Below are 26870 nucleotides of genomic sequence, written 5' to 3'. Positions count from 1 at the left end.
GTCAAAAGCCCCTAAACATATTTCACAGAGGGAAAACAGCAAAGCTGTTGGTGATGTGGACATTGGATGAGATGCTACGCTGTTCCGAACAGCCATTTGATTTTTCAAGATCATGAGTGAAAGAAATCTGTGACAAGCTAGCATGAGAGAGAGGAGAGAGAGAAGAGAGAGAGAGAAGATGGTGGTGACTCTTCCAAACTAAGCGTTGGCTGTAAATGGGTCCAGGGTCTTACACCTAACAGATACACGGGACATCAAAGATGTCGGAGCACCATGAATGTCTTCCTACCTGTTTCTCAATGGCCGCCTCTATCTCCGGGTAGCCTGCCTTGTCCAAGGTCATCCCAGGGAACAAGTCCTCAATCAGCGACATGAACAGTGGTTCATCCTCATCCACCTGGCAACAGCAGACAACACTCATCATAGACTCATCATAGACTCATCATAGACTCATCATAGACTCATCATAGACTCATCATAGACTCATCATATGATGCAACGATGCAAAACTATTTCTGTAATAATGTTATCAATGAAATTTCACATTTCCCCCTGCTTTGACAGGTTTTCTTTTATTATTTTTTTTATTGATCTACCGACCGAAAATTTCACAAATTTAGAGAAAACAATTTGGGGGACAACAGTCTGTATAGAATCTGTAAAACTAAAGGGCCGCTATTTCTCACTGACCAGTTTGGAGAGGTTCATGTCTCTCAATACTCTCATCACAATGGTGGGCTCTCCATCATCAGGGTTAGCTCTCTTGAAAGCTCCAAGTGTACGCAGAACGGACAGAATGTTCCTCAAACCAAAGTCATAGTGGACCTGGAGAGTGAAGACGTAAAAACATTTAGTGAAAATACATTGTAAGTTCTTGCAAAGTTATACTGAATCAGACAGTTAATATAGTTTGATGCAACCTTTAGCAATATTCCAGCAATAACAAGACAGGGGAGAGGAGAATGATGTTCACAAATCATTATGTTGGGAATCAAACCCAGTCCTCAGTGTGACAAGCAAGAGCATTAACCATTAAGCTACACCATCACACCAATGCTAGAATAGACCTTGGTCTAGACCTCGTATAGCAGATACATGTATACAGAGTGTTTAAACAAAGAACTGGGAAACACTGACCTGTTTGCTCAGCTGCTCCTCACAGAGCTTGTACAGGGTGAAGAACTTCTTGGCCAGAACAATGTTCTGCTGGAAACCACAACTGGCAAGCTTGACACGGATGATGATAGCTCTGTCCGGAACCATCATGGCCACGGTACGGAAGTTGATCTTCAGGTTCTCAGGCAGCTCTTGACGTCCTGCATAGCCAGGGTTCTACAAAGCAGAGAGGGAGTGAGTTGGGTTCAATGCTTCTTTGAACAGTATTTCAGTTATACCACAGCTTAATGTGGGAGGAAAGCCGAAGTGAACCAGGTCTTAGACGTTTACAACAATTGTGAAACCAATGAGCACAAATAAGGTGCTGACAAACCTAGAAACATTATCAGGTCAAATTTGTTACTTAAACCTATGATCTCTGCCATGGGGAAGGGACACAACTCTGCCCAGTTAGTTGCAGCATCTGAGACAAATGGGACACAAAGGCTCCCAGGGACAAAACAATTCACGGTAAACCACAGAGAATGAGAGTACTGACATTGTTCAAGTAATGATTCAGCAAACATCTGATGACCACAGATGTAATTGTACACCACTATTAATGTGATGACTTACCATGGTCAAGAAGATACCAAACTCTGGGTCCATGTCCACAGAGTCTCCATCAGTGAAGATGAACAGTGACTTCCTCTCTTTCTTGCACTGCAGCACAATGGCGATCTGCTGGGCCGCCACGGACAACACCGGGAGCTCGATACGGTTGAACTCATCAAAACAACCCCAGGCACCAGCCTGAGCAAGACCTAATTAAAACAACAAAACAGTAGCGTTATTATCTGGACTAACTATTCCATGTAATGTCCTTATATTATTTATGAAAAATCTACAAGTGTGTTGATTGCTTGTTGCAGATGGAGATGATTTTGTCTTATTGACAGTGTCAGTTTGGTAGTTAAATTGTTTAGCCCACACTTTAATAATTTGATGATTCACAGATTTATTCAGCCTTTTTCACACAAGGTTGGTTGAAATAAAAATAAAAATAAATAGCTACGTCTATCATTTATTTATTTATATGAAAGTCATTCTGCCATGGACTTAAAACTGCAGCTGGTTTCTTGAATCACTGATAGTTGTGAAGACATGGAATTTATATATAACATTTAATATTGTATAAGGGTTGTATATTTCTAGCATGAGACATAATAAAATAAATATGTTTATGTTTAATATATTTCTTTTAAAGCTGCTTTTCAGTTGGGGACTTGGGCCCGTGAAACTAAAACCAAAAATGTGTGGCCTTAATTTCATATTCAGGATCATTCCAGCAACATCAAAGTAACCTGCAATAATTGAGTCTGGACCAGACACACCTGTGGTTGATAGCATGAGCATCTATGTAGGCAGTCAGGTTACGATAACACAGCCTGATTAGACCAGCCAGACCTCCACACAAGTACAGACGCATTTTCCCCAGAATACACATGGGTTTGACAGATGGAAAGAAAAAATATTGCCCTCACCTTTGTAGATTCTGCCAAGACCTCTGTAGTCCATCTGGTCAGAGCAGTTGAACACAACCACGTACTTGCCGAGACATCGCCCCATGTCCTTGGTGGTCTCTGTCTTGCCTGTACCGGCGGGGCCGGCGGGGGCACCCCCCAGGGACATCCCCAGGGCCTGGGACAGGGTGATGTAACACCTGCAACACGCACACAACACATTACCAACAGATCACACAGCACATTACCAACAGATCACACAGCACATTACCAACATGCACACAGCACATTACCAACATGCACACAACACATTACCAACATGCACACAACACATTACCAACAGATCACACAGCACATTACCAACATGCACACAGCACATTACCAACATGCACACAACACACTACCAACAGATCACACAACTGACAGGATGGATTTTAACTTCACCATTTGATACAGGTTTTAGTATGTTTCAGGGTTTACCTAGCAAGAGGTAAGGTACAAGAGGTAAGAGCAAGCAAAAGGTACAAGTACCTCTTCCAAAATGTCGCACTGAAAGAATTAGAAGTTGAAATCCACAAGTCAACCCTGTGTTCATTGATACTTCTGCGATTAAGTGCCGCTAAGAAATCATGAACATGAATGACAACATGAACGACAATGTAAATGCAAATGTGACTGTGAAAGATAATGTGAATGTAAACGTGAATGTTCCCACCTGTCAGTGAGGGGGGTGATGACCAATCTCTCGGTGCACCCCAGGAACTCGTTCTGGTAGGTGAAGTCCACATCAGTGATGGAGATGACACACTGGTCCAGATCCTCCTTGAAGTAGAAGCGGGACTGCTTCAGCCACTCGAAGTCGTTCACCGACTTGACATGGAGACGCACCTGCAACAGGAACACAATGCAGATCAGGGAGGCAAGGAACGCTGCAGCTCTCACAGGACTTCCATTACAGCATAAATCATACTTGATCCAACACATTGAATACCTTCTTATGGCCTTCCATGGCAATAATCATACTAGCCAAGGCAAACAGACCACAGTGTTAGACCATTCTGACTTTATTTCACTGTCCGAATGGTTCCATTGAAACATCCATATGTACAACATTCTTCAATCTTATTCATGGATGGAGATACAGTCATCCTTTCCTACATCAGTCATTACAATCTTTTGAACATAAAATAACTGAAGTAAATCCATTTACCAGCAGAGTTTAAGGCCTTTCCAAGGGATTTCATACAATTTTTAAAGTCTTTTCAAGGCCGAACTGCTGAATTAAAACTCTTCAAGCCTGCTGTCACAGGAATACCAGATATTGGCGCTGGGTCTTACCAGATCGTCAAAGATGTCCTTCTGATGGACGTGGATGGTGATGAGAGTCTCATACTTGGTCCTCTCCATCTTCGTCATCTCTCGTGTGGTCTGCTCAATCAACATGTTCAGAAGATCCAGGAACTTCTGGTTGGTAGTGGTCATCACCTTCTTGTCTGTCCGAGCGTTGTTCAGGGCGTCCTCGGAGTCGCGGGTCCAGATCATCTGTATGCCCAGTAGACCAACCTGCACAGAGCACCACCATGTCTAGTTCATATTCTTCAGCAAACACTGAGATTGGATAACTCATACTGCGCGAGTTTGGAAAAGGGCCCACTTTGAAATATTGGTATGAAAACTATACCTTTTTCGAGTCTAAATCTCATATGAACACATCTGATAGCTTTCATAACTATTTTCACAATTTTTCCCCATTTCAATATATGTCAGAGGGACAAAAAAGGCCATTATCCTATTGTTGTTAGATACAGGCTTATATACATACTGGATCATAAATCCTAACACCAGAGCATTTTAAATTGGCTCTGATGTCATCAGCCTTCATGTTTTACACTACTCCGCTTCCAGGCGCCCACTACATTGTGTCGAGGATAAGTAAAATCTAGTATTCTTCATTGACGAGTAGCATTTCAGAACCATAACTAGTTACAATCTTTGAGGACTAGAGTAAGGTTTATGTAAGGTTTAAGCAAACAAATTTCTACATTGAAGTTATGAAGCTGACCTCTTCCTTGAACAGGTTACATACAACGGACACCCACCTGAGATGGGAAGGTGTTCTCAAACTCCAGCAGGTTGAAAGCCGGGTCCTGGATGGCTACAGAGGCTGTCCTGATGATGCCATGCAGTGAGCGGCGGCCATTGTTAAGGAGGTCCCCAAGCCACACCTCGACATTACCCTGGGCGTTGACTGGCTCATCCAGTAGAACCTGTTCACCCTCTTGTGAGTTGATGCCGAGGATCTTATCGTAAAGTTTCTCGTCAAACGTGACCAGGCGGGTGTTGTCAAACACACTCAGGAGGTGGTTCTAAAGGAACAAAAGAGTTCTTGCAGTAAAGCAAAAATGCATCCACATACAAAAAAGTCAATAGAGAATTCTATGTTTATTTCTCAGTAATGGTGATACTCAAATGTCAAAGGATGGTGTGTCAGGTAAATCTCCTACGGTATAATGTATCACATTGTCAATATTTCACTATCTTGTCCTCTTGCATTCTTCCCTCGTAGTGACCACACCTTAAACAACTGACGATTAATGTATAAGTTTCACATACTAATGCAGTGTATTGAATTATGATGAACTTTATGGGTCACATATTGAATATTTGCAATTATGGAAACTACAGTTTAAACTTGGTCGGTCAAGCAATCCTATTTTCCATCTATAAATGTAAGTGTTGGTACAAGTATTGGGGACTTGGGAGGTCTGAGAAATTTTTCACTTTGATGAAGCTCAGGTATCTTGCTGAGAACCCTAGAAACATAATCACAGTGATTCTGGGATTTGAACCCATGAATTTAGGGACCTTAGACATCTGGGGACATCCCTGTGACCCTGCCCCTGGCCGTGCCCTTGCCCCTGCCCTTGCCCCTGCCCTTGCCCCTGCCCATGCCCCTGCCTGTGTCCCTTCCCCTGGCCGTGCCCCTTGCCCATGCCCCTGCCCTGTTACAATAGACAGAATGAGGGACGAACACTGCCTCACCTGGATAGTGTGCGAGTCACTGGCCTGTCCAAGGATCTCAAGAAGTGCAGGGTCAGACACAAAGAAGAATCTGGGGAACACCAGACGTTTCTTCTCCAGGTAGCCAGTCAGAGACTTCTGGCAGATCTCCAGTTGTTCCAGGAGATGTGGCAGCAGCTGACTCAGGGTGTCGTCACCGACGCAGCACACGACCACGTTGGGGTTCTCATGGGCACGCTGCATGATCTTCTGCCAGGACTTGTCAATGTTGCTGAACCGCTTGGCTTCCTGCCAACGACAGATTTACATCAGTTTACAAATCAATTTTTGGGTCGCCAATTTGATGACTATCCTCAATAATCTTGATGTATCATGTTCACTGGGTTAATGAAAACAGTTTTTACACTTTCCTGATCCACACAACTGCTAAAATATTAACTAAAATTAAAAAACATATCTTCATCGCCAATTGATCCAAGCAGACCAAACCTAATTCCACTTTTATTTATTTCAGTGAAATAACTTCAGCTTAAATAGTGATACAGTAACACTAAAATCTATAGAAAATGATCCCAATGGACAAGTGGGACTCAAACATTTTCTGAAAAATAACTTTGTATGACACCTTTATTTCTTCAAAGCCTAGTTTACAACATTCTATCAATCAGTTTGTTGATCAAATCAACACATGCTGTGTCGGACACCCACCTGTGGCAACTGTTTAGCAATGTCACCTCCCACAAACACAGCCTCCAGGTAGATCCAGAGGTTCTGTACAACCAGCCAGTTCTCAATGATCTCAGTGGTGCCAGTCAGCTTCTGCACCCACTCCTGTATACGGGGCTTGAACGGAGCGTTGTATCTACAGACAGAGTACATTCATCAATTGTCGTACACAGCAGTCTGTGGAAAATGGTTGAAGTTAAGACTGAACGCACTGAGAAACACTTGAAATATCAACAAGAATATCATTAAGTGATTTCAGGAAAACTGGTTTTACGGATTTACCAATATAATGTAATGTGTAGCAGATCTAAAAAGCACTGTTTTTTTATGTTGCTGCATGTAAACTTATGTGTTGATCCCAAATGTTATAATAACAAAAAGGAGAAATTGAAAATGACCAACAAACTTGTGACTTCATCATTCTTGTTTGTCCATGAACAACAAGACATTTGTTGAATCTGGCTCCATGTAAGTCTGACATGTGTGCTCCACGAAAATGGCACACATGTCATCATACTCACAAAACTATTTGAAAAACAGTGCTTTGAAGAACGGATGTTTTCTTGAAAGAAATAACAACAGTTTGACCAAACAGTCCTCCCTCACCTGTTGCTTAGCAAGGAGCCGAGCACCATCAAGCTGTCCTCCATCAGTGCCACAGTCTCGGACGTCGTGTCACCTGAACAGAAAGTAATGCACTATAGACTTGCCATTCAGTCAAACAGACTCCTTAACACATTCCATATTTCTGTGCTATTTTTCTCCATGAGGTAAAGTGTGTGCCTACCCTTGAGAAGGAGTTCTCCCCTGGTCTTGAAGTTGGAGAACTGGAAGCTCTGGGCACTCCAGTCATTGACCACCATCTTCAGCTTAGCCTCAATGTCCTTCTCCTTCACAGCCGAGATGCATATGTCCTGCAGCACAACGCACAACAGTCAGGAGAGTCACAACATTCACAACAGTCAGGAGAGTCACAACAGTCACTAGTTCTATGGTCTTGCTTGGTTCTAGTGTATGTAATTCTAGTGTTGTCTGGTTCTAGAGCATCTCACTCTAGTGTTGTCTAGCTCTAGTGTTGTCTAGTTCTAGTGTTGTCTAGTTCTAGTGTTGTCTAGCTCTAGTGTTGTCTAGCTCTAGTGTATGTAATTCTAGCGTTGTATAGATCTAGTGTATGTAATTCTTGCATTGTCTAGTTCTAGAGCATCTCACTCTAATGTTGTCTAGTTCTAGTGTTGTCTAGTTCTATCGTTGTCTAATTCTAGTGTTGTCTAGCTCTAGTGTATGTAATTCTAGTGTTGTCTAGCTCTAGTGTGTGTAATTCTAGATTTGTCTATGTCTAGAGCATCTCACTCTAGTGTTGTCTAGTTCTAGTGTTGTCTAGTTCTAGTGTTGTCTAGATCTGGTGTATGTAATTCTAGTGTTGTATTGTTCTACAGCATCTAACTCTAGTGTTGTCAAGTTCTAGCGTTGTCTAGTTCTAGTGTATCCAGCTCTAGTCTATCTAGCATGTCTCACCTCAATGTCCTCCTTGTACTGCAACAGTGGAGCCTTCATCAGGTCTCGCAGAAGGAAGTTCTCGGATTCCACATCAAATGTGTGTCCAGTGATCTGTGCAATCCGTTCCCAGTGACGGGTCATCATGGCTTTGTTGGACATCATCTCAAGGAGTGGACAAGTCTCATTGAAGTCATCAATAGTCTTCCGCAAATCCTCATAGGCCTGCCATTCCTTCAAGGCCTTTGGCAACTTACGGCACCTGCACAAAACACCAGATAAAGTCATCTCCTCACAACAACACAAACAACAGTAAACTCAAAAACAACACTTCAAGAACATTCCCAGCAGATCGATCATCTCTTAGACAATTTTTATCAAAGGAAATGCTGGGGTCCCTGACGCCTTAATCTTGAACTTCAAAAATAAGGGCAGGAATAATACTAGTGAGAGGGGGCCTTGTGCTTTTAGGCCCAGATTTCTAAATACAGTGGGGCATTTTAAGATTGTGCTGTATGGGATAGTGTTGGTGTACCTCTTGAATATTTGAAATTTTCAGAGTTCCTAGAGTGAAACCTGTAAGGGTTAGAAGTGAGCCAGAACTTTTAGTCTGATTCTACCACTATTCCAGCGATATCCCCAGAAATGTACCCATGAGGAGTCGAACCTCGGCCTTCAGCTCGACAAGAAAATGCATTAACCTCTAGACAACCCCACTGGCTACTACATTAGTACTGCTGAACCCTTACCTATTCTGGAACTCCAAGAGCTCTCCGTTGATCTTCTCAATGTCAATATCCGACCAGGCGATGTCGTAGTACCCGCTGACGTTGTCCAGGACGGCGTTGTACAGCTGATACAGCTTCTGGAGGAGGTTCAGCTCCTTCTTGATGCGGAACAGTTCGGGGTACTCCGTCACCTGCAGCCCAAACAACTCCTCACCACCATTGTAGGTGACATACTTCCGCCACAGCTCGTCAAACTTGGCTTGGTAGATGTTGAGACGGTCCGAGGCCTCACTCGGCTGAATACCCTGCTCCATCGGGCCCCTGGAATCAGAGTGAGTGGGTTAGGAGATCCACATATAGACAGTAGTGTTACCTTACAATGTGACAGCACAAACCTGAATTTGGAACTGAAAGTGATTGACAAATCTTCCTATGACATCAGCTTCCGATTTGAATTGGATGTCCAATCAATATGTGTCAATCTGAGGATGTACTTTAGTGACTTGAAACCTCTAACATTTTTCTCCATATCTGCATCCCTCATATTTTTATCTTCCGATTGCAGTCTTCATCTTGTGACAGAACACTGATGCTGTTTTTATGTAGACAGATCATTACAATAGTGGAAGGAAATCTTCAAAACAGTTCATAGACTGTGTGTGACACCTTTGCTATCAAATAGCCTGAGGCTTGAGAACGGAGTATTCAAACGCTGAAGGCTAGTTGAACGAAGGTGGTGACACAAGTGATGCATCATGGACAGGGTGTCAGTTTCAGGAAAAAATCAAAATAACAACAAAAAAAGACCAGTTCTATCTACTTACGTCTTGTCATAGTCACCGACAAATGAGCTGACATCAGCAATGTACTGTTCCACGCCAGCAGTGAGGTCAGACTTGAACTCGGGCTGAATGACCACTAGATGTTCCTGGACCACCTCCACCTGTAGGTACAGACACAGTCCATCCTTTATAATCAATCATTGCATCTCACGAAGGTTATCAGTTTAACATTGTTGAAAGTATTGATTCCTAAATCAGTCTTTCTGCACTGAAACAAATAAACTCATCAACTGTCCTAACACCTTGAATAGATAACATTATCTTTTGACTTTTGATTTCTGGCCTGCCCAAGTGCCTTAGAAGACTGGGCCACACTCCCCACTGAGTTTTACACTAGTCATCTGAACAAGTCATAAAAACAAATCTCCAAGGCTGTCCAAATGTGAATGTTGATTAGCCAAGCATCAATTCATAAGATACATCACAGTTGACTATCCAGCAAACAAGTGGTTGATAACATGAGCACAATCCACACAATCTTGTCATGACATGCCTTCCATCAACAAGGCAGGTCAACTATACTCCTGGAAACTGGTATTGATGTATGCACTAGATAAAAAATTCCAAATTTTCAAACCTGAGTGTTAAGTTTCTTCCAGATGTAGGCCATTGAGTCGACTCTCTCTGCATTGCCATCATTGAAGAAGATGTTCACCCGATTCAGCAGAGCATATGTCTCCTCAATTGGACCCAGGGTCATATCAACACGGATCTCATTTTCTCGTATTTCAGTCAGAGCGGCCATGGCGCCTCTCACATCATCCAAATCTTTGATTGGTCGACTAAGTCTCTTCATGAGGCTGTCAATGAAGTCCAGAGTCTCATCCATCTCCCTACCACACTTCTCATTGAGGGCCTTGGCGTAAGCATGCTTCCAGTTGCGGGTTTCCGTGACCAACGCTAGTTTGAGAACGTCGGTCAGGAACAGCACGGAGCCCACACGGAAACTTGTCTGCATCTCTTCAATCTCTAGCTCCAGCCGCTGTGAAAATAAGGATGCAAAAAGTCTGGTGAGTATCACATGCAGATAGGAGTGAGATGGGCTTATAGCAGCGAACAGTACTCGGTCAGATGTCACGAAGTGGTAATGCTATTTGACCTGAACTTTTCCTACAACACAACATCTGGCACATGCCTTAATTCCACTAGCCCTCAGGATGCCAGCCACACAAAGCGGTCTGTAAGCTCTTGAGTCTTTGACAGACAAACCAGTCAATGATATTCTTGCAATTTATCATGTCACTGAGTCTGACCACCTGACTCACTCACTGACTCACATCTTACGACAAGCATTAGATTACAGCAGACCAGTGGTATGGTGGACAGAGAATATGTCTGGAGAGCAGAAGGTCGGTGGTTCCATCCAGGCCATATCATACCAAAAGTTAAAAGAGGGTACTTGTCAACATATTGCTACTGTCCCTGGCGCCAAGGTTTGGTCAGCTCAAAGTCAGTATATTCTGTCTGACAGTGGTAGCAGTGTTAGGAATTGGCACTAGTTCTATAGCCCTTGCTAAACTGCCCACGGACTAGTTGAAATTTGACCTTTTTAAGAGTTTTGCTATACGTTATCATTATAAGGACTACTGGGCTAAAATAGTTTGTTATATCGCTGTGGTATCCATGTTAAACTGCAGCATGGTATCTCATAGGCTGACTATAAAACCGGCGTTAGTCTGGACGAGTACAAGCAGCCACACACTCGTGTGCTGTATAAATGCAATGATACTGAACGTGACATTAAACCCCATTCACCCCAACTAACCAGGTCCCCACACATCTAGACCATTGGGGAAAGGGAATGTACCTGATAATACTTGATCTGCGCTTCAATCTCGGACATGATGGGTTTGCTGGCCATGAATTCCTTCACCTTCTCCTCGGGCTCCTGAAACACAATCACGATACATCTCAAAACACTCATCCCTGGATGCCCTGCTGCTGCAGTGCAGCGTTAACTAACACAATCACGATACATCTCAAAACACTCATCCCTGGATACCCTGCTGCTGCAGTGCAGCGTTAACTAACACCATCACGATACATCTCAAAACACTCATCCCTGGATACCCTGCTGCTGCAGTGCAGCATTAACCTACAAACATCATCATAAATGATGTCACAATCAACTTTAATGCATCACATCTTTTACAATCTTTTGAATTTCTTTGAGAAAATAATGTCATTAGATGCAAACATCCCCAAAAAGATTAGTCTGTGGTTTTCATGAACCAAGAATACAACACTTTGTTACAAGTATTCCTGGTTTACACAACTTGAGACACCAAATTAAAGGCCTTTGTAAGGCAATGATCATGAGGTGTAAAGTAAGCGTGCTTTCAAACAGATTTAACAGGACATCCTTACATTATTTAATTGTCAGAATGTCTCCACATGTATATCCATGTACCAGTATTTCAATAATATTTACTGACAAATCAATGTAATATGTTGCTCCGGATGGAGTCAGGCATTATTAAAGAAAATAATAACATATTTGCATAACTGTACCATGGTTGTCAAATTCAAGACCTTTCATTCTATTACAGAGGGTTTTCAACGTAGACTACAATGTTAGGCCTTTTCAAAACCCGAATGCAAAATTCAAGATTTTTTCCATCAAGTTGGAATTCTTCCATCAATCCTACCACAATCTTTTTCTATTTGACAAGATGACAAAAATGAATGAGTACTGTTTTTTTTCCCATTGCCAACATAAAATCCCATAGTAACTTAGTCATGGAAACAGAAGGATGTGCCAGCCATACCTGAGCCCAAAGTTCAGAGTACTGAGTATACACTTCCAGTGCCTCGTTGACGTCTGCCTTGAATGTGGAGATGATGGAGTTTAACTGGATAACAATCTTCATCACATCCTTGTGCTCGCTGATCACCTTGTGCAGGGGCTTCACCTGGGCGGTGGGAATCAACTTAGCTCCCTCGTCAGCTTGTTCCGCGGCAAGCAGCTCCATCTCCTGCAACAAACCTCAAGTTGAAACAGAATATCTCATCCTACAACTGTATCCTGCACATTAGGGGCGAAACGATACATCAGTGCATCGTGAGTTTTCATGCGACGATACGATACACTACACATTATTTACTACTCATTTCATGACCCCTAAGAGTTTTTGTCGGTCAAATACTGCACAATGTGTTGCAATTAGTATTTCAAGTTCGCTGTCAGAAACACCCACTACGAACATGTGCCTACAGCTAGCCTTTCCCTTTGAACCTGCTCTGAAATATTTATAGTCAAGAATTTTCCATGGGGTTTGAAGAAAAAATGTATTGCGATTTGTATCGTATCCTATGTATCGCAATATATGTCTTAACGTGACCTATCTATCGTATCGTTAACTCTCTGTATTGTTTCTCCCCTACTGCATATTCTGATATTATCACTGACGTTACTGCTTCACAAGAAGGTGGCACACACAAGCAATGAGGCTATATTCTGGCAAGATTTCTGGGGCTGGACTAATTAAGTATCCTGTTTTATGGTAAAGTTTCTCTCAAATATTGCAATAGTGATCAAAACATTATTACAAATGTCTTTGACAGAAAGCTATTTCTGAACATCTTTTAGTTCATACATTGTCATATGGTCATCAAACGTTTCAAGTTTGTTTGCTTATTTGTTGTTAAACGCCACACTCAACTATATTCAAGCTAAATGATGGCGGACTGTAAACAATCCCGTCTGGACCAAACAATCTAGTGATTGACATCATGAACATCGATCCACGCAATTGGGATATGATGACATGCATCAACCAAGTCAGCGAGCCTGACCACCTGATCCCATTAGTCGCCTCTTACGACAAGCATAGTCGCCTTTTACGGCAAGCATGGGTTGCTGAAGACCTATTCTACCCCAGATCTTTACCATTACACAAACCAGACATTTTTATTCATTTCATTTTGAAAAACAAATTATATTGGTCAGGCCTGAAATTAAATCAACATTTGCAAAACCACAGAATATGGTAACACGACAGCATGATTATCATGAACATGTTCAACATACACATAGACACTACAAAAGTTCATGTTCAAAATCATTTCTGAAAATGAAAATGAAAATTATCCAAGATGGAAGTATGAAGTATTTACAAGAAAATGACACAGCCATCCCATAGTACAGCAAAGCATGTGCAAACCAACAATTCCAGAAAATGTGCTTAGTCAGCAACACCCACAAAACAAATGTCATAATGCAAGATGCTTCACCAGCCAGAAAGCATCAAGCATAATAGTGAGGTAGAACAATACAGAGCACGAAACAGAAGTTCTAATATTTGCAAGGTCTATTAAAAAAACCAAACCCAAACTATTATTTGTGCAAATAATGTTGACGCAAAAGTGGAATTGTACTCCTTTTAACAGTACAACAGACCAATAGGTACTCAAGAATGTCTATACATTACTATCATGACTACAAATAATAGTGATTTGTATCAAGATACAGCATCCAAAATTAACGGCTGTCCTGAGATTCTTGAGGTCTTCTATGGCATTTGAATCTAGGTTCCACTAAATCTGAAACTGTTAACATTAGACCCCCCTTCCCACCCCACCCCACTCCACTCCACCCCACCACACCACACACCACCACACCACACCCCAACCCACCACACCCCCACTTTCATACTTAGTTTAGAACACTCATTATACACCCCCCTATAGATAGATGTTCGCATGTTAGGTCTATGACACTAGTACCCTACCGATAAAATCAATTTAAAATGCCATACCAAACCAGAGCCAAAGATGCCCCACAAACTAAACTGGCCTATCACTGCCACATGCACCAATAGTGTACTAAGCGACTAACACAACTGTGCACAGCATCACGTGCAGCACAACACAATGTGGCCATCACACAGTCACACCGACCTTTCTGTCTGCCTGAAACCGGGAAAATACACAACACCATTACCATGGTAACTTGCACAGGTTATAGGTAAAATATAAATACAGCTTGCATACATCTTACGCCAGTACTTATTCAGATCTTGGTAGGAACATTATTAGTTTTGTCACTGATCAATTTATGCTCAAATTCACTACATACAAAGGACAGGGCTCTGTTATACAATGATGCTCAAAATCAAGATGCTATAAAGACTTCGAAGTCAGACAAGTTCATATTCTTTTTAGCAGTCAAGTTCAGATACTGGTCCAAATAATATTCTAATCAGATCGTTTTTGATGGGTCATTTATGTACAGGCAATTTGACCTAAATTGACATAAAATATAACTTATACAGTGGAACTCCGCTTTTCAGGACCCCAATTATCCAGAAAGCCTATCTACCAGACAACTTTTATGAAAAAAGAAAAATTAATGTTTGAAATGCCCTGTTTTTCTGAAATCATTTCTGATTTTTCAAGAACATGTATTCATGATTAAGATGCAATTCTTTTTCATTTGTTTTACTTGAATAAAGAGAGCATGTGGTGAGGTTTTTGAGTTGAGTAAGGGGAGCTAATCAGAAATTAATTTATCAGGAGGATTTCCTGAAAATAGGAAGTGTTCTGAATGAGGGGTTCCACTGAATATATTTGGTGATGGTATCTGTTTGGAAGCTGTACGGAAGCTGTATTTATTCAAACATCAGCAGTAGGCTACTACCCATTGTTAGTAACACGTTATGTTAGTTTGCTGTACAATGGTAACCAGACAGCCATGCAATGATACATCTCTGGTCTACGCCCCGTTCCATAGGGTGATCTGAAGGCTACAACCATTGTGACTCTCACAAACACATATCTTCTTCTCCAATATGATACCTCTATAGGCCAAGATCTGCGGACACTCCATAGAAGGTCACACTATATTATTTCTGAGCGAAACTTTGACCACCCAATCAACATGAAGGATGAGTGGGTTCTTGACCCGATCAGCAGGTTTCTAAGCAATCTGGCTAAATTTCATTACAACAATTTGAAAATGTTTATCGGTACAAATGAAAACCCCTACAAAACACAAATATTCGTTTGATCATAGTCACTCTTGGGTGTAGATGTCATGCCGCTCAGAAACAGGGAATAACATCCACAACAAAATGATGTCAAGGTTTTGTTTTTTTGCTGTCAGAAGTTAACAATTATATTCACTTTCGAGATTAAAAATCCACATGTTTGTCTGAAGACTCCAATCTCTCATACTCAGAATTTAGAAGCTTTGATGCTGATTACAAAGTTCACCTGATGTGACTTCAGGTGTCCTTAAATCTTTATGTACAGATGTTTTGTATTGGAGGAAAAGATCTGATTTCAATGAGAAGGAAACAGATATACGATCCCTGTAGCTCTAAGATGATTTTGTGGAAGATGGACCTCCATTCCGTAACTTGTTAAAACATTACTTATCTAAGCTGAAGCTAAATCAGTGTAGTTTGTAAACTACCAGCATAGTGTACACACAATTAAGTACACTGGATCCACATTGATCTAGAATACAAGCAATTGTTCATGCCGTTCCAAATAATTCTTATCAGAAATTGTTTTCATCCTCGTCACCTACATGTTCATTGGATGAATCTGAAGAATTGTGCTTTCATTTTCTTAAGCAGAGGCAGGAAATCACAATTTGAAAGAATTGAAACTTGTGATTGTCTTACAAGATCAAGTGGGATAAAATGTGTAATCAGATCACTAGATTGTGAAAATGGCAATGCTATTTTATGCCAGTCTGGACCATTACTGAACCAAATAAACCAAACGTTGGTCAGTAGTCGAGTCTGGCCAAGTGAACCAATGACTGATAGCATGATCAACAATTCACAGCATCAGGGAAGGGACACAAACTATGAACCAGGTCACGCAGTTGACCACCTGATTCCTCAAATCATGGATGAAATCAAGATCAACAATCCCTGCATCAGCATACAATGTCCCACATCAGGTAAGTAATTTTGACCACCCTATCCTAAAAACAAATCTGGATGATAGCATGATCAACAATGCACAGCATCAATGTATGACACTAAACGATGTTCACACAGAGGCAGCTCTTGATTGACATGGAGTGATGGGGACTAATTCTGACCCGGGTTCTCCTACTCAAGCCTGGGGTAATAAAGCCCTGCACACTAGAGGATGATCCCTACCTTCTGCTGCTGCTTCTGCTGCAGAGTCTGGTGTTCCCACTGAGGGATGTTGGCCGAGGCCTTCAGGATGATCTGTACAGCCTTGTTGAGGGTGTGTTGGAGGTCCTCCAAACTTGGCTTCATCACAATGTTAGGGATGGCCAGGATGACGTCAGCCTTGAACAGAGGAGGCTTGGGGTCCTCCTTCAACTCATCCCCCATAGTGTACTTGTTGGAGGCCTGCAGCCGACGCTTGATGGTGTCCAGGGACAGGCGGGTACCTAGGAGAAGTCATCATACACTTAGCAAAAGAGGGTGTATGGCTTAACGCCACTTTGAACAGTGCTTGCATGTGTCAGCTTGATTTAGGAGGGGAAGTCCAAAATGAAGTAGGTCTTATATACCACTGGAGCATGGGTACACTGCTGACAAACCTAGAAAGGTGGGCAACTTTGGGATATGAACCCATGAATTTGAACCCTTCACAGGATTTTGGCACTCCAAAGGGAGGCAACTCTGCAATGTCATGAAAACGTCATATCTCTTCAACTGACCAAACAGCATTGAGAACTGCTAAAATGCACATGTGCAAACATCACAAAGGTATTCGACGCCATCAATTAAGCCTTATGGGTAATAATACTCACACTTGACAAGGGCCTCGGTGTTGCGCTGTGTGAAGTAGTTTAGAAGGCTGTAGTAGCAACATGGCTGACACTCCTGGCAGCGCTGCTTCTTGTTCTTGGTGTCGGGCTGAACGCAGGCGTAGCCATCGTCCGGTGACAGGTGGGTGCGCTCCTCGGGGAGCAGCTTGCCCTTCAGAGTACTCACGAGCTCGTTGACTGACTTCTCAACCAACTGACTCTGCCTGGAAAGCAAGAAGGGTCACACACATAACTACACCAAAAAGGAAATGAAACGTCATCTTTTACCTGTCACAGCTTGCTAGCTTAATATGGGAGAAAAGCCTTAAGTCCTGCATATTGTTTACATGTCTACAACATTAGTGAATCCAGTAAGTCTGGGTATGGTGCTGACAAACCATGGACCAGGGAGAACCTGGGATTCGAACCCAGCTACAGGGTTCGAATTAACTGCTGGCCCATTGCCAGGTGAATTACAAAGGGCTTGCTCAAACGTAAAGCTGATGGCCTGCCTGGCGAGTCAAAATTTCGCCCCTTCTCAGTGTTCGTTTAATTTTTTAAGAGCATCATCTCGGTAGAATGACACCCGTCTGCCATTTTGTAATGTTGTGTAGAACAACTTCTTTATTTGCTCATAAATCACAATGAAATGAGGCAAACGGAACCCAAGATTTTATCTCAGAGTGGGGGAAAAAACGTTTTAGAGATGAGGAGTTTGAATCTTTTCAGAGCCCTGCTAAGTGGCTACGTGACCTCAGCTTAACCCACTTCACAGCCTCAGCCATTGAGTTGTAGGCCAGCTAGTTTGGAGAAGGGCCAGTAAGTTTTAAAAGGAGCAAGTCCTGCTGGCTACATACAAATTTGTTGTTAAGCCTACTCCTGAGCTATCCTGGCATGGCTAAGTGATGCAACTGGGATGTTTTAGAGGATGGCACCACCCTTGCCTTCAGCAACTACTAGTAGTGTTGTGTACTTTGATGTTTAGCCTTGAAAACTGTCATCAAATGAACACGCATCCTTGCCAAGCCTCTGACACAATCTCGGTAAAACTCAAGAAGACTTACGTTGCTAAAGATTCTGATGCCTGCTTGACGATGTCCTCTGTGATTTCCAGGAACTTTTCAGCAGGAATGGCCTCATCCTCTGGCAGATCACAGAGTGCTGTGACGGACATCTCCTGGAGAACGGCCTCGATACGACAGTCAAGGACATCGTTGACGGTCTTCACCAACTTCTCAAGGGAGGACATGTCCTCATAGATTTTGGAAGTGTCTGGAAAATGCAGATACGATTTAAATACTGACAATTATTGAACAAAAAAATTATTTGCAATAATTTTGATGCTGTTCAACAAAGCTTAAAAAGTGCATCATAAAAGATTTGAACTGAAAATATTACACTGAAACACTGAAATGAGTGAATGTTGTTTGCCATGCATAGTCATATGGACTTAATGACATCCTCAGACGTTATGAGAAAGATATTTGAAATATATTCACTTATTAATGGCGTCATAATCATGGTTTCAAAACTAAAGGTCTTTTCAAGCTTGTGAAAACCTGTTATTCTGCCACAGAATCTCTAGATGGAGAGAAGGTATGAGAGACAAAGTGAGAGTTTGAGAGACACTAAGTGATGACTGAGACTCACATGCATCCACATTGAGAGAAGTCCAGGTGAGACTGGTCATCCCAGGACCGAGGGCCTCCTCAACGCGGTCCTGGAACGGTTTCATCAAGGGCAACAGGGCATGGGCAATACTTCCCACAATGCACTTGTACTCAGACAGGATTTCCTGTAGGCTGCATGACAAAGAAGAGTCAAACATTTAACTGCTATTTCAAAAACATAATAAACATTGTAAAATAATGCTTCAACCATATCATATTATAACAAATAAATGTCCAATATGAATATCTGATGCCATCCTGGTATTCTATGGTTGAAATGTGTGCATGAATTGGGATGCGTCTGTTTGAGCAATAGCATTTCATTTTTATCCCATGTCAGCAAATGTCAGAGAAAATCCTGATGACATGCAGGTGGTAGATGGCATTGACAATTTCAGTGGAACCCAAGAGCATGGGTGGTGACAAACCAAGGATCATGATCAAGGCAAATCGGGGATTCAAATCCTGATCATCATACAACAAAGGGATGCAACTCTGCACAGCAAATGAAAACGGATGATCCTCATGGAAAAACTTCCACCAACAACTCATTAATAATATATGGCAGAAATCAAAAGCAACCAAAAATAACAGGGACTTATCACTGTTCCAAGGTTGACTTACGTGGTGTGGTTGCTCCTAATTGTCTCCTCCTTCACGACAAGCTCCTTCGCCTCACGGGGGATCTCCAGTCCCATCGCCTGCAGGCACTTGGCCTCTTGGATCAGCTCCATGATCTGGGGGTCAAAGTTGACAAACAGGTCGCCAGACTCCGGGTGCTTCACCAGAAGTGAGGCGTGCAGTCCGCTCTTCGCTGCCTCCACGGCACGGAACCAGCCACGGTGATACAGCAGCTGCCAACATCACAGGTTCATCATCAGTAATTGGCTTAGCATCAATTGTCAATACTTGACACTTTCAGAAAGTTAAAGAAAGTATGGAGTACTATTTTGTAATAGTTAAAAGTCGGGGATTGAAACCATTTTTCAAGTGTGCCACTGGACAATGATAGTGAGTGTTGTTTTACGCCACTTTTAGCAATATTCCAGCAATATCACGACGAGGGACACCAGAAATGGGCTTCACACATTGTACCCATGTGGAGAATCAAACCCAGGCCATCGGCGTGATGAGCAAACACTTTAACCTCTAGGCTACTCCACTGCCCCGGAGGGCAATGATGAAGATGGTCAGGTGTGATCTTGGGATGGAGTGCCAACCAGAAGAGATCTTATTTCAAAACCTGTTCAGTGTGTGTGTTCATTATTTTCCAGGTGTTTGCCCAGTTCACTTGTAAGAAGTCCAATTCTCACGGACTAAACATAATACCACTTGCAAGGAAGTACCGTATTTGACGTAATAAGCGCCCAGGGCGCTCTCAAATTAGAAATAGGGGGTTCTTATTGGATTATTATTTTGGTTGAAAGTTGAAAGATAAATTTCGTGGTTTATGCTGACAGTCTGAAATGTTTATATACGACAGATATATTTTTCCAGAATTTAATTGCCCTTAATTAAGGGTGCATATAACACACGAGTGCGTATTATACGCGAATAAATAAGTCTTGTGTACATTGATCAATCGGAAGGGGTGCTAATTGGGATTGTTCATCACTAGCCAATATATTAGAAAATATCGCCATGAGCGCTTACTACATCGAATACAGTAATATGTTTAAACAATTACAATTTCAAACCATGCTATCATGAAACTAATACAAGGAATTTGAACCTTCAAAGCGATCCTCTTTTCAATATCTTACCTCATACTCAAGCAAAACACCAGCCATTTTGTTGAAGTTTCGGATTATCTTCTTGGCCTCAGCATGCTACAAAAACAAGTTAACACAAATTAGCATAAATAAATAAATAAATAAATAAGAACCATGCAGAAATTCTGTAATTCCAAGAACTGTAGAAGCAAACTTCTTAAACTTCTGTACCGACCTTCAGTATCTCGGGCTTGGACTTGAACACCTTCATGGGCAGCTCGATTTTCCTGTACAGCTGCCTGGCCCAGGCGATACGGCCCGAGATGGGGGGCAGGTTACGGGGGACGATGGGGTCGCCCTTGTTTTTCTGGTAGATCTTCCTGATTGACTCCAAGTCTTTGCCATAGCTCATCATCACGCGCATGTACTTCTCATTCATGTCCAACTGGGCTCCGCTGATGGCATCAAATTTGTCCAGCAGCTCCAAGGCTTTCTCAGTCTGTCGATCAAACATAAATATAAACATATTCCTGTGTTCATTTTTTTGTTTACTCCATGAAATACACCAACAACGTTCAGGCCTCATGTGAATCAATCAACGTTTCATGTTCACAGACGCCTTGAACAGTCTGTTCACAAAAACATATATGAAAATAGAGATGGCACAACTCAAGCTTCGTAAAATTTGGATGAAAATCTAAAAAAGTAGTTTATCACGTTGATTGTGGCCTAAATTTATCTCTATTTAATTTCTGTACACGTTGAATCTACACACCAAAGATTTGAAGTGTAATAATAGTGAGGCTTGTGATGAAAGCTTTCAAATCATAATAATAATTATATTTGTGAAGCGCAAAATTCCACATCACCGAGGGGCATGCTCAATACACATAATCCTTTGATATTTTGATGCTACATAAGCTCATGTCAAGATCATAGCCATTCTAACTTGCAGCAACAAACCCATCCAATTATATATACAGTATTGTTCAGAAAACACATCCTCTCATTTCCTAACACTGTGCACCAATCACAACCATGTGTACATAGTTTTGACTAGAAGTGTACAAACAAATATTTCCATGATTTCCAATGTCAGTGCTGTGATTGAGGGTATGTTTGTTTTGACCAGTAGTGTATCTGTCAGTGCCTGCTGCAGCTCGTCGACTCACCGTGAGAGATCTCTGGAACCACGAGTCCATGAAGGTCTGGATGCTCATCCGGAGGGAATCGATCTGGTTCCGGAAATCCTGATAGTCCTGATCGAACTGAAACACAAAGCAGATGTTTTATACATGAGTCTACAAAAGTGTTGACAACTAGACAAATGCAAGTGTAATTAGATCCTTTGACCACTGTAAAATTTCTTCTGACCAAGACAGCTAGTGCAATATATGGGGAAGATGCACTTACTTGAAAACTACCCTTACAAATTTATTTGTTTAATTTAGGGCTGAAAAACACAGCCGACCAGTTAAATTAGTGCAATTAGTGCATTTCATACCCAGTCAATATATGGTTGAAATACAGGCGATGTGACTTGAAACGTTAATTCACTACACCATACCTCACAATGGTAATGCTTCGCACATTGGAGAAGTGGTATTCAAATCTGATATTTAGAATCTATTCTTCATTAGACATAGTGGTTATTATATATATTGTTTGTTTGTTGTTTTCCACCGCACTCAGCAATATTCCAGCTATATGACAGCGGTCTGTAAATAATCGAGTCTGGACCTGACAATAGAGTGATTGATATCATGAGCATCAACCCACACAATTGGGATGCAATAAATACATCGACCAAGTCAGCAAGCCTGATCCCATTAGTCACCTCTTACGACAAGCATGGGTTGTTGAAGACTTATTCTAACCCGGAGCTTCACAAGTCTATTATTTATGAATTTCAAATTGTTCCAAAACTTCGTTCTGATGCCTATCACAGAGATTTACGCGAGACTGACTTTCTATCTGTGAGTTCCTGCGACTCTCACTAATGATTTTATACAGGAATGAAGAATGGGTCCCAAAACGAACAATGTACCAACAATAAAAAATCAATTGTTTGTGAAGCTCTATGCTAATCATGGACAGTGTGAACCAAATAATGAGAAATACATGCACCAAGGCTGGTACACATTTAGAATTGACAGGAGTCACAGACATCCAGAGTGCCGAGTGACCCATCCAGTACAAAGCGACTGACAGTTGTCATGGTGATGCGACACTGACCTCCTGCTTCCTGTGGTCCAGCACATCGTAGTTCTTCTTCTTGGTGACATCAACAATGGTCTTGTACCTGACGATGATGGTGTCGATACCCTCTATCTTGATGTCCTGAACCCCAGCAAACATCTCTATCGTGTTGATCATGTCGATGATCTTATCCAGACGTTTGCAGAATGTGTCAAACTTGCCAAAGATGTAGTTTTCACTGGAAAGAAGGTAAAAAGTGCTTCAAAATAAACGTAAGAACAGGCTTACAACTAAATCTATCAGTAGTCAACTCTCACCCAAACCCTTAAAATCAGTAACCTACAAAAGCAATAAAATCAATAAATCAACTTTCCCCCCTTTTCCAAGTCTTAACTGGCCCAATATTCTGGCAGTATCATGGCAACCTGTAAACTACTTAATATGTGCCAGGAAAACCATTGGTTGATAGCATAAATACTGATCCTCAACATCGGAGCGCCATGACACACAATCAGCCTGGGGCAGTGTCACCCGATCCCTAAGTTAGCCAGGGGTCCTGGCAGCCTTATCTGTCCCCAACAAGGGTGTCATACTAGAAATAGGCAATTCACAAACACAAGACACAAGTTACAAGTTTACTGCCAACATTTTACTACATCCCATATTTTACATGAAAGTAACAGAATTAAATTTTATTGTGAATCTATGATAATATAAATGAGTGAGTGAGTTTGGTTTTACCCCCCTTTTAGCAATATTTCAGCAATATCACTGCGGGGGACACCAGAAATGGGCTTCACACATTGTATCCATGTCGGGATTCGAACCCGGGTCTTCGGCGTGACGAGCGAACGCTTTAACCACTAGGCTACCCGACCGCCCCGATAATATAAATGAACAGAACAGTAATGTATTACCTGAACTCAAATTGCCTCTCATTGGGTGTCTCATGGAGCCGTGCCTTGGTCTTGTGGAAGTGGCGCTGATACTCCTGGTTCAGCTTGATGCACTCCCCCAGCCTCTGCAGCAGCAGGAGCCTAGAGAAACAAGACAGCTACAGTGTCACAGTTGATGGGGAAGGCAGGCAGTACATGTCACCATTCCTAGCCTTATAAAGTCATCTTTTGTGAAACTAGTTCAGAAGACAAGTTTAAATGTCACTATTCCTGTTTTTTATTGTCCTTGTCCTGCTTGAACTGGACAAAACATTTCTGTCAGTTTTATTCAGTTCCAATTTGTATTTATTTGCTGTTTAATGCCACACTAAGCAATATTAAAGCTATATGACGTTGGCCTGTAAATAATCGAGTGGACCAGACAATCCAGTGATTGACATCATGAGCATCAATCCCTGCATCAACAGTCAGCAACCACCCGATCCCGTTAGTTGCCTCTTACGACAAGCAAAGTCAAGCATGGGTTGCTGAAGACCTATTCTAACCCAGATTTTCACAGGTAGGTATGGTGCTGGCAACCCAAGAATCATAATCAGGCGAATCTGTGATCCATACCATGATCTTAGGATTCTGGCACACCAAAGGGAGGCAACTCTGCGTAGCAAACTGCAATGCCCATAACGACTGGGCCACCATGCCCGAAGTACAACAGAAGACAGGCTGAACGTACCTGGGGTGCTCCCACACCTTGGACACGCCCTGCATGATGTAGGCCTTGCACGTGGTGATCATCTGGTTGGTGACCTTCACGAACAGAGAGGTCATCCTCTCCGAGGTGTTGTAGTATTGGGATATGCTGTAGATCATCCTGATGGCGTTCATCAGACTCGGGATGTGTTCCACCATGCTGGCCTGTGGAAACATCAGCAAAATAATCCATTGATTTGTATTCACACATTCTAAGAAATATTAGGTTGGAAATGTATCAAATAAAGATTCTTAAAATATTTCTTTTAATCATAAACTGTAACAGACCAGTAAATACTAGTCTCACAAATACTTTTCTGATCCAGTTCTGGTATCCAGTTGAGAAAACTGCTCAAAAGCACTGGCAGGAAAAATACTAGAGAGGCTTTGAGTAACAACCATCACGGTACATACGCTGACTTACAATCAAGCCTGACCACCCATCCATGAATTGTCCATGCATGACAAGCATGAGTTGCTGGAAACCTATTCTAGTCCAGAATACCCACATGGTTTCAGCATTAGGAACTTACCGGGGTGCACTTGACAAGTGGGCCGAAGAACTTGTCAAGGGTATACAGATATTTCACGTTGTCCTTGGCCTCATTAGCAGCGTCAGTGATTCGACCGTCCTGGACACAAAATTCGAAACATATCAGCATAAATGCATAGTTCTTAATCAAAATGAACAATGAACAAATGACAGTCAGCTTTATAATGCAAGTCCTAGTGATGCAGATTGCTCAAGCATTGAAAGACAGGATAATATTTGGGATGAATCTGGGATTCAGACCTGTAACCATCAATGATCCTGACACAGGCAAGGGATGCAACTCTGCACAGTGAATTACACTGTGTAAGACAACTGGGCCACAAGTGATCACTCATGATGAAACAATGTTTGATAAATGCTGAAATCTGTGTTTGTTCATTAACGCATATTACAGCTATTTAATGGTTGTCTGTAAATTTTAGAGTCTGTACCATACAATCCAGTGATTGATATCATGAGCATCAACCCATGCAATTGGGATACGATGATATGCATCAACGAAGTCAGCGACCACCAGATCCCGTTAGTCGCCTCTTAGGACGAGCATGGGTTGCTAAAGACCTTTTCTCTACCTGGATCTTCACCGGTTTAAAATATATGTGCATCTCTTAGATGACATTACAAAAGCAATAAACAAAATATTTCCAAAAGAGCATAATGAGTCTGTAGGTTGTATCAAATCAGTGACATTAGTCCGTAGAAACATGTGAGGAACAAACTTCATAATCATTTCATAAGCATGGTCATAATCAATATTTTATTAATTTTTAATCCAATAAATTCAGCATTGAAATTAGCATGGAAGAATTCATCAGCAGTACTAGTCCCGCTGGACACTATCAAGGTATATAGTTATCTATGTTTATGACAAGGACCCACTGACCCTGACGCTTAATTTCAGCCATTGTTAATGTATCCTCAATTATCCATGGGATTACCATGGGATTACATCTCCCTTCTATACATGGACCCATCCACCACCATAGCTTCATTTCACATTCCCCAACTGACCACAGAATGTCCCTTGCCAATAAGCCTTGAACCAACAACAAATGCCTCTTCTGATCAAAAGTTTGACATAGAACTACATTCAAAAGCGCTACCTAACACAAGCCCTAAATATTTAAAAAAAATAAAAAAACTCCTTATGAATGAACTTTAGCTGTAAAAGATGGAGTCCTCGTTTCAGACATTCTCAGCTGTTCTTTAAATGGAATGCAACAAGGCATTAGATAATTGGTGATATCACCGCTAGTTTCAAACATTTTTTTAATTTTTTTTCAAAACTTTTTCAAAGTTATGGTGAAAATTGGGTCCAGTGTATTTATGAAATGGATATATGATACACTGGCGCGTCCAGCTGCTGCAGATTCCAGAAAGTGCCCCCATCATCTTACCAGCTCCTTCCACTTCTTCAGTGACTTGGACTTGGCCACCTGTAACACGCCCACCACTCTCTTGACTCTTGGGTTCTTCATCTGCTCCAGGAGGCTGCAGAAACAATTCATCACAGTCAACCACGGACTACCAATCCCGCTTCAGACAGCATCAATAATTGATCTCTCTTCTAATTACAGAGTCCTCAAACGAGTAAAATCAATATCTGGCCACAGGCGTAATTGACTAATATTTTAGATGGTGCTGAAACAGTGACGTACGTGTTTTTCAATACGCCAGCCACAATCACAGTCTAAAATGCAGGATTACATAACCAAGGCTATTAATAATACAGAAGTCATCATTATCAGGTTTATTCAGTGCAGTCAACCATCTCAAATAAATTGATTCATTTGCTTCTAAAAAGATCGTGTGACAAGGAACATGACTGAATGATTGGAGTTTAATGTCTAACTATTCTGCAGTCACAACACCGAGAGTAAATTGTAGTCGTGGGGAAATCCACCAATAATCTTCTACATGATT

General features: G+C 41.7%; 1 protein-coding gene across 1 annotated transcript in view; it reads right to left on the bottom strand.

Annotated features, from left to right (window-relative positions):
• LOC139476069 (dynein axonemal heavy chain 5-like) overlaps nt 1-26870 on the bottom strand; it is a 71783-nt gene that overhangs the window by 31735 nt on the left and 13178 nt on the right. Inside the window, exons 11-42 of the mRNA XM_071259308.1 lie at nt 26345-26438; nt 24928-25026; nt 24378-24559; nt 23669-23788; nt 22788-22989; nt 21725-21820; nt 20788-21051; nt 20604-20669; nt 19465-19694; nt 18821-18972; nt 18235-18442; nt 17174-17394; nt 16548-16807; nt 14329-14340; nt 12198-12404; nt 11237-11317; nt 10007-10411; nt 9412-9530; nt 8609-8908; nt 7881-8121; nt 7153-7279; nt 6972-7044; nt 6348-6501; nt 5661-5927; nt 4718-4984; nt 3957-4181; nt 3334-3506; nt 2640-2818; nt 1732-1919; nt 1138-1332; nt 691-825; nt 290-397 (exon numbers count right to left, since the gene is read on the bottom strand). Coding sequence (XP_071115409.1) covers nt 290-397; nt 691-825; nt 1138-1332; nt 1732-1919; nt 2640-2818; nt 3334-3506; nt 3957-4181; nt 4718-4984; nt 5661-5927; nt 6348-6501; nt 6972-7044; nt 7153-7279; nt 7881-8121; nt 8609-8908; nt 9412-9530; nt 10007-10411; nt 11237-11317; nt 12198-12404; nt 14329-14340; nt 16548-16807; nt 17174-17394; nt 18235-18442; nt 18821-18972; nt 19465-19694; nt 20604-20669; nt 20788-21051; nt 21725-21820; nt 22788-22989; nt 23669-23788; nt 24378-24559; nt 24928-25026; nt 26345-26438 — 5650 coding nt within the window. The remainder of the gene's footprint in view (nt 1-289; nt 398-690; nt 826-1137; nt 1333-1731; nt 1920-2639; nt 2819-3333; nt 3507-3956; nt 4182-4717; nt 4985-5660; nt 5928-6347; nt 6502-6971; nt 7045-7152; nt 7280-7880; nt 8122-8608; nt 8909-9411; nt 9531-10006; nt 10412-11236; nt 11318-12197; nt 12405-14328; nt 14341-16547; nt 16808-17173; nt 17395-18234; nt 18443-18820; nt 18973-19464; nt 19695-20603; nt 20670-20787; nt 21052-21724; nt 21821-22787; nt 22990-23668; nt 23789-24377; nt 24560-24927; nt 25027-26344; nt 26439-26870) is intronic.

Source organism: Haliotis cracherodii, unplaced genomic scaffold (assembly GCF_022045235.1).
Source record: "Haliotis cracherodii isolate W230 unplaced genomic scaffold, xgHalCrac1.p SCAF_3, whole genome shotgun sequence".
NCBI classification, from domain to species: Eukaryota; Metazoa; Mollusca; class Gastropoda; order Lepetellida; family Haliotidae; genus Haliotis; species Haliotis cracherodii.
The sequence above is the reverse complement of the archived record's forward strand: the minus strand, read 5'-3'. Positions and strand labels throughout refer to the sequence as shown.